General features: G+C 38.8%; 1 protein-coding gene and 1 pseudogene across 2 annotated transcripts in view; one reads left to right on the forward strand and one right to left on the reverse strand.

The window, feature by feature from the left end:
* The first annotated feature begins 5311 nt into the window (after window positions 1–5311).
* The window catches only part of arhgef6 (Rac/Cdc42 guanine nucleotide exchange factor 6), a 28483-nt gene continuing 21012 nt past the window's right edge, over window positions 5312–12782 (forward strand). For both annotated transcript variants that reach the window (XM_088344758.1, XM_088344760.1), the window contains exons 1-3: window positions 5312–5633; window positions 7153–7236; window positions 12150–12234. In XM_088344758.1, coding sequence (XP_088200884.1) covers window positions 5469–5633; window positions 7153–7236; window positions 12150–12234 — 334 coding nt within the window. In that variant the 5' untranslated portion in view covers window positions 5312–5468. The remainder of the gene's footprint in view (window positions 5634–7152; window positions 7237–12149; window positions 12235–12782) is intronic.
* LOC148359491 (U2 spliceosomal RNA) lies at window positions 9159–9275 on the reverse strand (annotated as a pseudogene).

Below are 12782 nucleotides of genomic sequence, written 5' to 3' on the forward strand. Positions count from 1 at the left end.
TCATAATGTTGGTTGTTAATAAAATTCACACCCCGGCATAATTGACTAAATAAAGTGAGTGTTAATTACTACACAAAATACAGTTTCAAATGGATCATTTTGCGTATCAAGCCTGTGTTTCACCATTACCATCTCCAAACCTGTGTGTGTGTGTCCAAAATGCTAAGTGAACCGGGAAAGCAGCATGCACAACAGGTATGACTTGTTAATAGTGCGTAAATTTTTTTGATGGAATCTGTGTAATTTTGGGACCAATCTGTATAATTCCTACAAATTAATACATGTAGTAACAAACCAGCAACCCCATATGAATAGGTTTTGAATGCAATTTGATAATTGCAAATCAAAATGCTTATAGACGTTTCCTTATTTAACTTTCGACATTTAAAGATTATTTAATTTTACAATCAATTTACCGCACTTGTTTCATTACTCTGCGTTATGAATTAACAAGGTGTGCTTGTGCGTTAAATACAAGAAGTGTGGACCAATACTGCGAATAGAGTTTCACTGTGGGGACAGAATAAAATGAGAAGTCAACGAATCCTTGGGAGGCTTCTTTTTTTTTTTTATATATTTTGTGAAAAGGAATGGCACCACCAAGTTGTACTTTCCCAAGACACACCACAGGAAATGGTGTGGCTACGACCCTAGTGGTTAAGGGTTCCAACCAACTTCCATTTAGCATGTTAGTTAGCTATATTGAGGGCAAAAAGCATACCAAATAAAAGAACTCTATTTTCACAGAGTAATGAATGTGCCCCAGGCAGTTGGACAATTGGTTATATGTGCATATTTAATCAGAAAATGGAATAACTTACCAAACCATTTCAATCTGAGTACTCCAGGTCAAAGACCATAGTCCGATTTATGGTGATTTAGCCTGGCGTTGCATACCTGGAATACTGGCAATCGACTAATTTGAATATGAAGATTTTACTTGATATGTTGCCTGAACGTACACAAATTCCAAGCCCATTTAGTTTATGAGGTAGTACCTGCCTAGATGTTTTAGAAATTACAGGCCTGATGCTCATACTGCAGATTAGTGTTGTAATATTAGCATTTAATATTAGTTGACTCAAAATGATCACTTTCGGTATGCTACTGCACCTAACTGGTGTGAAGATTACATGCATATTATGCAAAACTAATATTAACCTAAATACTGGTTACCATCATTACTAGTTTGTTTGGTGCTAGAGCACTATATAAAAAGGTTCTCTATTTATTCCTGCTGTTACTAATTAATCTGTTTGGTGTTACAGTAATATTGTAATTTCTACCACCCCAGGACAAATTTCTCATTTGTTTTCATACTTCTCTTAGTAAAGGTGAATCTGAATTGAATCGCTTCTTGGGTTAAATAAAATTGTATTTTTTTAAGTTTTCAAATGAAATGAAAGGTCTTAATATTTGTGTTTTCAAAAATACTGATGCATCAAGAATCACTTCCTCTTTCTTGTGTGAGCCTTTGATTCGATGGCAGCAGTCATGCTAGCTGTCGGATCCCAATAGAGTGGTGGTAGTAACTGCAAAGCGAGCATTAAAATATTTCACCTGTGACCATATACGTTCACAACGTTTCTCTGAATTTGCTTTGGTCCAAAAAGTCGCAAAACCTCTGAAGACCTATGACTGAAAAGAAAAGGGTTCAACCCACCTGCCTCACATGACCTAACGCAAGATTATTTCTCTATGTAAAATTTGAAGAACCGACCCTAAAAGCAGGACATCATGATGGCCACAATGATGGGAGTTATGGTGGAGTCCAATAGCAGACACGCAGGAGTGCATGAATTTGGAGACAGTGCTTTTAGCAGTGTTACATTAGTATTTCTTAACCCTTCTACTGCTAGTCTTAACCAGTGTTTCTCAACTGGTGAGTTTGTGATCCAAAATTTGGTTGGAGACCATTTTTCAAGGTGTCGCAGGCATTTGCCTTGGAGAAAATGTTCTACATGGCGATAAAGCCCTGTAAATATATGTTAACGTCTGTCATTTCACACCAGTTATAATCAGGCGATGGTGTAATTGTAATCCTGTGCAGTCTATTGAGACATTTTTGTGTTTAAGGGCTAGACATAAAATGATCAGTAATGTCCATGGCCAAACCCAGATACGGTACTATAATCTGTTCATTGCAACTGACGGGGATCAGAACTGTGAGATATGCAAAAATCCAGCTTTTAGCCGTGACAAAAAAAGGTTAATTAGACAACCATCAATTATCTGCACCGCGTATTCTCAGTACGGTCGTGGGTTTGCCGGAGCTGATCCCCGCTATCTTCAGGCAGTGGGCAGGAGACACCCTGATCTGGTTGCCAGCCAGTTGCAGGGCACACAGAGACAACTCACTCATTCACACCTAGGGATAATTTGGACTGGCCAATTAACCTAATACACCTGTTTTTGGAATGTGGGAGGAAACCCACGCAAGCACAGGGAGAACATGCAAACTCCACACAGGTTTTGAACCCATGTCCTCAGAACTGTGCCGCCCTCATCGGACAACCAATTCGCATTAAATTTACATTTTCCCATTGTCCTGAGTAATTGTCTCAGTCTTAATTTGCTTATGCGTTGTGTGGGTGGACCTAAGATATGCATCTGCTCTAAAAGGCCTGACTGAAACCAAATCATCGTTTTGATAATTATTAAGGTCATGTGATGTTGCCATAAAAGCAAGTCATTGAATTATTAAAAAGGATAATTGATTCACCCCATAACTATGATGGGTTGATGATAATAAAAAAGGCAGCAAGAAAGAAGCTTGTTCAGACCAGAACAAGATTGATATTCAAGCCTCAACTGGCCGAAAATCGAATCGGGTTGGGCTTGCTCACTTTGAAATTGTCCAACTTTTAGCTAATCAATACATCTGTACTGTATTTCTTTGTTTAATGGCTGTCTGCGCTAACACTTTGGCTTAGTGGCGAGCAGGCTGTAATCTACCAGTCAGTTTGTGAAACCGGTGACGTTGCTCAAAGCCTGCGGGCTTGTTCTCAGATGCCAACTCGAAATCTCATTGGCTGCACCAACTGCTTGCTCTAGGACTGATTGCATGGGCCAGGGCCTGAAAATATTGACCTGACGGCGTCCGGGTACGTTTCTGAGCCTAACATAATTATGGCTAAAATGTGATTCGTTATTTTTTTTTAATATGAAAGCTCAAGAAGCAATGAAAGGAAACTTATAGACACTTTGGATTTTTAAAATATGTATAGACCCTTTCATTTGTAAACCGTGTGATATATCTGGTGGGCGGGGCTAAGACCGGAGGGAAAATCGCCACGCTGGTCGAAACACCAAAGAAACCAAGCTTTCTTTTCTGCTAGTTGAGTGTTAAAATGTGGTCGTGTGGTGTGTTTGTGTGCCAGAATCTGATAGAAAAAGTTGGTGACGGTAAATTGGAAGATTTACAGGATCCCAGCCGACACTCACTGTTAGCTCAAGATGTGATTTTAAGGTTTAGTTGGTATACAAAATGGTAAATGGTCTGCATTTGTATAGCGCTTTTCAAGTCAATGAAGACCTCGCAAAGCACTTTGCAATGTGATTCACACTGCATAAACTCACTTCAGATTTAATTCCCCACTATGTTCTGATCCGGGGACTTCGCTCTAAAAATGCTGGTCTATAAGTGATCCCAAGAGCCAAGAAGAGACCCGCATGTTTGAGAGCGTTCTCCATTCGGGACCCGGTGTTGTGGAATGCTCTGCCCCCTGAGGTTTTGATCTGCAACTTCAGGGGAACTGTTTAAATCTAGGCTTAAAACACACTTCTATTCTATAGCATATTAATGACCTATATTTCCTGTTGGCAATATCTGTGTATTATTTGTGATTTACAACATCCATTGCAGCTTGGTCATCCAGGAAGGAGGATTACCTCATGTGCGGTCCCTTCTCAAGGTTTCTTCATTTTCCTCATGTTGAGGATTTTGAGTTTTTCCTTGCCCTCATGTAGGTTTTAGGTCAGAGGATGGTGTAATAATAGTCTGTGGTTTGCAATAATCTGTGGTCCGTGTAGTCCTTTGAGACTCTTTGTGATTAAGGGCTACACAAATAAATATGACTTGACTCCTGATCAAAGAAAAAGAGGAGACTTGCGGATGCCTCAAAGCGAAAAGATTGGACTTTGGCACTCGTAAAAAATATTCAGGTTTGCAGCTCACACTTCATACCATTTAACAGGAATTACTTGTGGGTCCTGTAAAACTTCCATTTACGAGCACTTACATTTTTCCCGATTCTGACACACAACCTGACATTTTAACACTGAACTAGCAGAGACAACAGAAGCTTGGTTTCTTCAGTATGTTGCCTCGCGCGGGGTATTGTTTCGCCTCCAGCTTCCACTGTTTAGGCTTTGAAAGATGAAGGATTTTATATATTTGACTATAAAGTATTTTATACGATTGAATACAAGTTACATTCATTGAGTGCAATGAAGGCTTAAGTTCAATGAGCAGTGAAAGTTCAGGGCACCCTGGTAGGAAATATTGTTTACAGGTGTGGCGGGAACGGGACGTAAGACTGATAAGACAATCAGCGCATCCAGATGCAGGAAAGACCCTCCGTTGTTTTGGTTGGTCCAGACGTTGCGGCGCTCTTCTCCGAGATGGTGGAGCCCAGGGGGCTTTGTTTGCACACCCATGGGAGGAGCCCGCACACCATCTTGCGGAAAGACGTGGGCTGAGAGAAGAAGGCTGGAGAACTTCAGAGGAAGCTTGACAGAGACTCGAGCGACACAAATTCGACTAATTCGGCCTTTTTCGATGGAGTTCATTTAAATTGTTAAATAAATTAAATCTGCCCCCATGTGAAAATGTTGGCGCGCTTGTTCATCTTTTCCATCAAGAAACGAGTGCGGAAATTATTGGGTGAATGTAGGTTGTGTTTGGTTAATGGAGTCAGATAACTAATTCAAACAATTTGGTAAACGATACATTTTAATATTTAATTCCCAACAAAGGGTAACATCAAGTGATTCAGACATTTCTGACGCCAGCAGAGAAGGCCTTGCAGGCCCTCACTGCCTACCACTGACTGACTTAAGCTGATTTATTTCAAGCAAAATGTCATTGCAAAGACAATTTCAATTACTTAATCTTTGCCATTTACAGTAGTAATAATTTTCATTGGTATGACTATTTTTTAAACGTATTTTATGAGGGCTGGCATAGATTGGTAGCATCGATTAGGCAGGCAAGCGGTACTGCGCTTGGCAATGTGTTTCCTACTGCAGACTCAGTCGATTGTTAAGGTGTCTGCTTACCAGCAGGGGTGATCATCGCTTTTAGCATGTAGTAGCAAAGCCGGTCCCCCACCCCCACCTATCTGACTCCTTTTGCCAAACTTCAAGCAGAAGTAAGGGGCGGCGAGCTGCACCGCACACCGCAGCTAAAAAGAGCACTGGAGTTGGAGGGTTGACCGCCACTGAGGCGATGCCCGCCTGAATGCGCCATGAACCCCGAGGAGCAGACCGTAACGTGGTTGATATCCCTGGGAGTGCTCGGTTCGCCCAAGAAGAACATCGCCGACCCGGAGGAATTCTTGAAAACCTCGCTTAAGGATGGTGTGGTACTCTGCAAGCTGGTCGAGAGGCTGGTGCCTGCTTTTACCACCAAGGTAGAAAAGTCAAGAAAAGTTTACATATCGTAAAGTTGTCTGATAGTACTTAACAAGAAGGGAGGGGTGTGAAACGAGCATAGGCACACAGGCCGCCCATTTTCATAGTTGCAACTGCTTTTATTTTTGCTTTGAATGACGTCGACAATACATAGAAAAATACATGAAAAGGCAATTGTTGTTGTGTAATTGCGAAGAAATAAGTTTGATAGTGTTCCTCATTATCTAGAGCTCTTGTATGCTCCAATGCGAAAAAAAACTGGAAGCACATTCTTTCTGCTAAATGTAATTAATAACGAACAAATATATACACCCTGATTTTAATTTGAGGTCAAGGGGTATTTTAAACATGAAACGATAACATATTAAAGTTGATAAGTCTGCAGAAAGGCGTCGTCACTTCCTCCTTGAAGGTTCTTCCCAGTAGTGATGGGTCGTTCGTAAACGAAAGGCTTACTGAGCTAACTCTTTTAAGTGATCGACGAGAGCCCGCTCTTTTTCTTTTTCTCGCACGCGCTTCTCTTTTGACTGCCCTCTCCATCTTCTTTTGATCTCTATCATTTTTAATCGTTCCCCCTTCCCCCCCCTTCCCACTCATTCTTTCCATCGAAGTTGCTTGTGAATGATCAATATGATTGACGTCATATTGTTGTTGTTTGCTCATTATAAACAATTTTGAATTTTTAATTGGGTAAAAGTTTACTTTATATTGATACATTGGAGGGTTTTATAATTCTGTAGCATAACATATTTCCAAAACTAACCTTGCTTATAAGGTTTCATTATTATTGGTAATATATAATAGCATTATACAAAAAAAAAATCTGAAGAACCGTTTGGGAGCCGAAAGAGGCGGCTCTTTTAGTGAGCTGGGCCCAAAAAGCCGATTCACCAAAAAGAGATGGAATTTCGATCACTACTTCCGATTGGGCCGAGCTCTTGTTACGCAAAGTTGGCGATAAACAACAAAATAGAGCCAAACGGGAAGTTTGCAAAATTAATGCCGGTATATCTGAAGCTTAACTGTTTAGAGTTTTTAATATTGACAAAAATAATTTGAACTGTAAAGTAGCATATGGCGTGTGACTGCGTGTAGATAATCTTGTCAATTGCATTTATTAAAATGATACACTTTTCCACGTCTGGAATATTTTTTTTGCACTGACTGTTTTGCTATAACATGTCGTGGTAGCTATTTATTTTTTAATTTCCTTCGCTACGTGATTTTTGAATGCGACTTGTTGACTTTCAAAAAAAGAACGACGCACCTTCTATATTTTATTTTGAAACTTGCTAAAAACGGATGTTTACATCTCAGCGCTAGCTTCATGTAAATGTCATTAATGGCTATGTTTCAACGAAGAGGACACGGGTTTGACAGCTTATTTCTCTTAACTCTCATTCTTTTGGTCACTTTGAATTGTTCTTGAAGATCTAAAGGTATAATTTGGCAGGTTTGAGGAAAATGTTGCGGGTTCAAACTTGCTGATTTTTTCCTATCCCGTGTGTTTGTGCTTAGTGCTGCCCCGATCCGCGAACCGAAGCCGAGTGCTTAAGCAACATTCGAGAGTTTCTTCGGGGATGCTCGTCCTTGAAAGTGGAGGTAAGTTTGTGTTTTTTGTTTTGCATGATCTTTAGCATTGTTACCAACTAGTCCTAGTAATTGATAAACTAGTCGAAACGCTTGATGGGTCAATGTTGTTCTCTGCTGAGCCTGCTTCGTGTCAGATTTCCTCAATATACAGTACTGTCTATGTGGAGTTGAAGAGAGCAACATAAACGGCGTCCAGTATTTCAGGAAGTTAAGAAATAAACCAATTAGTTACTTCAGTAAACTTTCGATAACTAATTGTGTAGCTTATATGGCTAATTATTTAACTTTTTTTCAGCAGGACAGTCTGTATTATTTAGCTTCCACTAATGGTGAAAATCTTCCTGATTTGAAATAAATTATTCAATTAGAAAATATGTTTTGTTAAAGTGCTTTTAGGTGGAGAAATCTGCATTCATTTTACCTGGTGTGAGCCTCACTTAGAGGACGCTGACTGACTTGTCCACTATCATGCTGCTATGGGTACCCCAATAAAACAAAAATCTGGCGAAAGGAAAGGCTGGGCAAAAAATCAGAAGAAAAAGGTTTTGGTTTAGTTTGCATTTTTATTTGTGCTTTTTAGCACTCGTTTTCAGTTGCACTATACAAATCAACAAAATCTAGTAGACATAAAATACACACTATCCTCTTAAAACTAACAATAATACATGAATTATGATTATGCTTTAACCAGGATCTTCAAAGTTATTTTCAATGCACTTCAAACTTTACTCAAAAACCTCTGCATGATGAAAATGAAAAACTTTAATGATCAAGAAATACAGAAATGAGATCCAATCGACGACCGGGGCTTTAGAAAAAATAATGAAACAATTAAAGCAAGGAAATCTTCTAAGGGCATGACTAATCTCACAAGCATTAGAATCAGTCTTAATTTGAATCCACTAGTGCCTCTCTCCATTGCATGCACCTACTAACTCCACTGGACCAGCTATGGTCAAGTCACACCAGATGGGCAGCACATGTGTCATTTTACCTTCACATGTAAATGGCAAATGATAGACGGTTTACATTTTATATAGCTTTTTTCAATCACTTCAGACTTCCCTAAGCACTTTACAATGTGTTTCACACTTACCCATCCACACACACACACACACACACACACACACACACACACACACACACACACTCACACACTGATAGCAGCGTCCGCCAAGCAAGGCTCCTACCTGTATATTTATGTAAATTGTTATTTAATATCTACATATAAGTTAGATACAAGTTCTTATTTCATTTGTAGTCCAGTGCAATGTATACATGAAAAATATTTTACTAAGACTATTTTGTGCTATTTAACCTGGTGTGCTGTACAGTTCTAAAAAGATGGTATATTGAAACGCAGAAATATAGGCTTTTTCTGGATATACTATGGGTCTCCAACCTTTTTTAAAGCTGTGAGATAATTTTTTTGCTATTAGCGTAAAGGGCACCCAGTTTGATATGTATTTCCTAAAGAACAACTTATCATGTTAATACTATGATGTTACTATATTATCAATATGTTATCACCAGTTTAATTATTGGAAATAGGGTTCAATAGACTCACAACCACAATTTTTTTTCTTCTACAAAATCACAATGACCCAGCATTAGTGAGCTATTTTTAAAACAGGTCCACAGGCACTTAAGCTGACCTTAGGGGTGACCCTGGTGCCCGCAGGCACCTCATTAAAAAAACCCTGTTACAGTATATTCCATTGTTCCATTTTAAATTGCTGAGGTGCTGGGATATCTTCTACTTTTACATAGGATGGGGGTTTTTAAGGGTTATTGTTCTATCTTCGTTATTCATTATCCATTATCCGTTTTCGGTCAGTTCATAATACGCTACAAAGCCTAAGAGCCGGGACACTTACTCTCAGCCAAAAGGCCAAGCTAAGGTCCTAGCCCTAAAGCCTTGCTGCGATCATTGCGAATGCACCGTTCCCGGAGGTACTGCAATACCGGGCCGATGCGTGGAGTGGACAGAGCAAGCTCTTATTCCATCTCCGGAATGCAAAAATCAAAAGGCCAAGCGGCCAAGTTAAGGTCCTAGCAGGCCAAGCTAAGGACCTGGCATCAAAGATGAGGACGGCTTAGCCTTAGCCAATACTGTTTAGTCACTAGACCACTAGAGATAATTAACTTAACAAATATAGGGAAAAACCTGACTGCATTAGTGCTTGTAAATTGCATTATAATAGCAAAACTTGAATGGCCTGCAAGAATTGGATGACAATGACGGTGGCTGTTATAGTTGTTATGCAATGAAGTCTCCTGGACTGTTGGGAATAATGGGTCCATTATCACATAGGGAATGTGTTGCAGATGTTGGGAGTGTCCTTTCCCTTCTGTGTGCCCCACTGGACATGTCCTCTGCAATTTTTAAAATAATCTTCGTCTGGTCTTGGATCACATCATCATTTTTGCGCCAGCTTGACTCACTGCAAAGTGAAATGTTGCAGCGCCCAATACCCAGCTGGCTTGTTATGTCTGGGAGGTCCCCCCTCAGCACATAATTAGACCTTAGGAAGCCAACAGCAGCTCGTGGCCAACCAGCCCGAGGCTCTCGAGCCAGCCCTGCCCATCTTTTGGTCACTGACGTCGTTTCTTGGTTCCCCTTCTTCCCGCCACCGCAGCAAATAGTGCCCGTTTATCCAATGTCTGCACAAAGAAGACAGTCATACCGTTTTCACTTCTCCACTGACGCGCAAGATCGAGGAAGTGTCCGCAACTGTTAAAGGCCTATCGGTCCTCTTCTCAGCTGAATTGGACTATTTAGTAGCATGCAGGAATTCAGTTTTTTGCGACGGTCGATTTAGGAAGGCTTTTGCCTGTTCACGTTTGCGAACCATATGACATCTTGTGGTCATATTTAACACGTTTTTGAATGACTGTCCATATTGTGTATATGACTTTGGATTAAACCTTTACAAACGCACACAGGGGTAAGTCAATGTGTGTTTATTTGTGAGCATAGGTAGCAAATGTTATTTTAATGTTTTGTATTTGTGCAGCAAAACACTGATAAAAGTTCGGTTTCGTAAAAAAATGACTCTAAATTTGAAATGTATTTTAGTAAAGTTAAAATGTACTTTTGTTTAAACTATCTCAATAGACTCATCGAAGACACGATTCATTTAGTGCTCTATATGGGTTGAAAAAAATGCATCAATCCTATGTTGACAATGTGACAATTGTTTTTTTAAATAATCTGCATTAAAAAAATAAAGAACTTTCCACAATGACTATTTATAGTTCACCAAATACAGTGGGACCTCGCTACTTCGCAGTTCCACGTTCGCGGGTTCAGAGCTTCGCGGGTCAAAAAATAAATAAACAAATAAATAAATAAATAAATAAATAAATAAAATAATTTTTTTAAAAAAGTTTTTTTTTTTTTTCGGGGGAGCATTTTTGAAGGGGTGTCGCTACTTTGTGGTTCCACGTTCGCGGGTTCAGAGCGTCGCAGGTCTAAAAAAAAATAATAAAATAAAATAATTACTTTAAAAAAAAAAAAAAAAATATTTAAATTTTTTTTTTTAAGCATTTTTGAAGGGGCCTCGCTACTTCGCGGATTTTCACTGTTCGTGGGTGGTTTTGGTCCCCATTAACCTCGATAACCGAGGGATTACTGTAATGATATTTACATTGTCTTTGCAGGCCACAGCAAGGTATCTCTTTGATTCGGGATATGTTGTTACATCATGCCAAACAAGATGCGATAATTTTGAATAAAAATGCACAACATGTGTTATCTTCGCCGTTAACAACATTTTGAGTTTAATTTTCCCCAATGTAAACAATTTTGAGTGGGGGTAAAGGTACAGTTGCCACTGTGAATATGCATATATTTATTATACTTGTTTATATGTGCATTTTTTTTTTATCCTCTGCACACTTTTATTTTGTTATACTAATTTACACTCTCTGAAAGGAGAAGTCCTCCAATTGTGTTATACTATTGTTTAACAAATAAAGGACATTCATTCAATCATTCATATATTGAATGTATTTATACAACACTTTGAGTTAAATTTCACTTTGTAAAAAGTGCTTTACAAATACATTTGATTTATTTGGAATTACAATACGACACCAGATATTCTGTTTGTGTTTGGCAAGAATCAAATTGAAATTGATTAATTCCTCACTTTAAAAATTGTTTTATGGAGAATTTACTAACTTGTGAAATAATTATTAGAAATTTCCGAGTCTAATTTGAATTACTGAAAGTTGGTGCTATGTTTTAAACAATAGTTAATCAAGATTAAATGTGACATTTAAGCAAGTTATAGGCACAATAGCTGTTTGGTTTATATTTGCATTATCTATGAGGGCTAAAATTTTGTTAAACATTTTTTAAAACAGTTATTCGTTAGGTTTAATGATTACAATGTAATCTTAATCATCCATACTGACTGATACAAATCACTATTTTTTTTTGAATTTCTTTCGGCTGGGGTGGACTGGGGGGTCATAATGCCCTGCTTTAGTTGGTGCATATTTTTACAAAATCAGTATGGTTGAAGGATAAGTCATGAAACTGCTGTAATGTCCACGCACAAGATCGGATTAGAGCTGCACCACTCAAACTCTATGTTTAATATGTTTTATTTAAAATGTGAAACCCTAGGCTTGCAAGGAAATTAGATATCTTCCCGAGACACAGGACAGAAGCGCTTCATGTGCACTGAATCGTAATTATGTCTGGCAGTTTGATAGACTGCTAATTCACAGAATATGGGTCATGCTTTTTGTGCCCAGGGTGATGTGTGTACGGCTGAGAGTCGGCTCATTCTGTGAAAGTTTAATTGTGTTTCCAATTATTGGCAAAAAGCGTCCTGTTGCTTATTGTGATACACATTTTAAAGTGATGTGTATTTCTTTAAATACTTGTTCTGGGGTCTTGTTTCATCCAGGGTTTTGAACCCGAGTGTCTCTACAGCGGAGAGAATTTTGGCAAGGTCCTCACCACGCTGCTGGCTGTCAATTTTGCCACACAAGGTAGGATTTGCCTTTGCCGTCCTTCCGTGACCTTCCGGCATCCTGCTGCTTCACAAATAAGGCCACGGTGAATTTACACCATCGATCGCTTCAACAGTTTTTCCACAATTAATCAATTATTCATGTGGGCTGTTTAATTGTTATAAAAAACTAAATGGCATGGAGGTCACAGTGACTTCTTGGAAGGTTAGTTTTATTTCTTAATAGAGTCTCCTTCTTGCAAGAAAGTGATTTGGAGTCTCACTTTCCAATGACCTTGAGTCATAATTAAGTAGTTGCGTAAACCACTACACTGTGCCCTAAACATGCAGTGTTCTCTTTTCTCAGTTTTGTTTTCATTGCTATATGTAGCAAGAAAAAAAATCCATAATAAGTAGAATTCGAAAAGTAGTCCGCTATACTTTTACATTCCCTAAAATGTTTTTCTTTAAAGGCTGTAAAACCACCCACCACAGTCTTTACACATTTTTCTCCGACCTGCAATAACATTTCTCCAGATTTCTTTCGGTGTTTAAATCTGAACCCTCATAGATTTAAAAAAATGTTTA

The sequence above is a fragment of the Urocampus carinirostris genome, chromosome 9 (genome assembly GCF_059441175.1).
Source record: "Urocampus carinirostris isolate Australia breed hairy pipefish chromosome 9, RoL_Ucar_1.0, whole genome shotgun sequence".
Taxonomy (NCBI): domain Eukaryota; kingdom Metazoa; phylum Chordata; class Actinopteri; order Syngnathiformes; family Syngnathidae; genus Urocampus; species Urocampus carinirostris.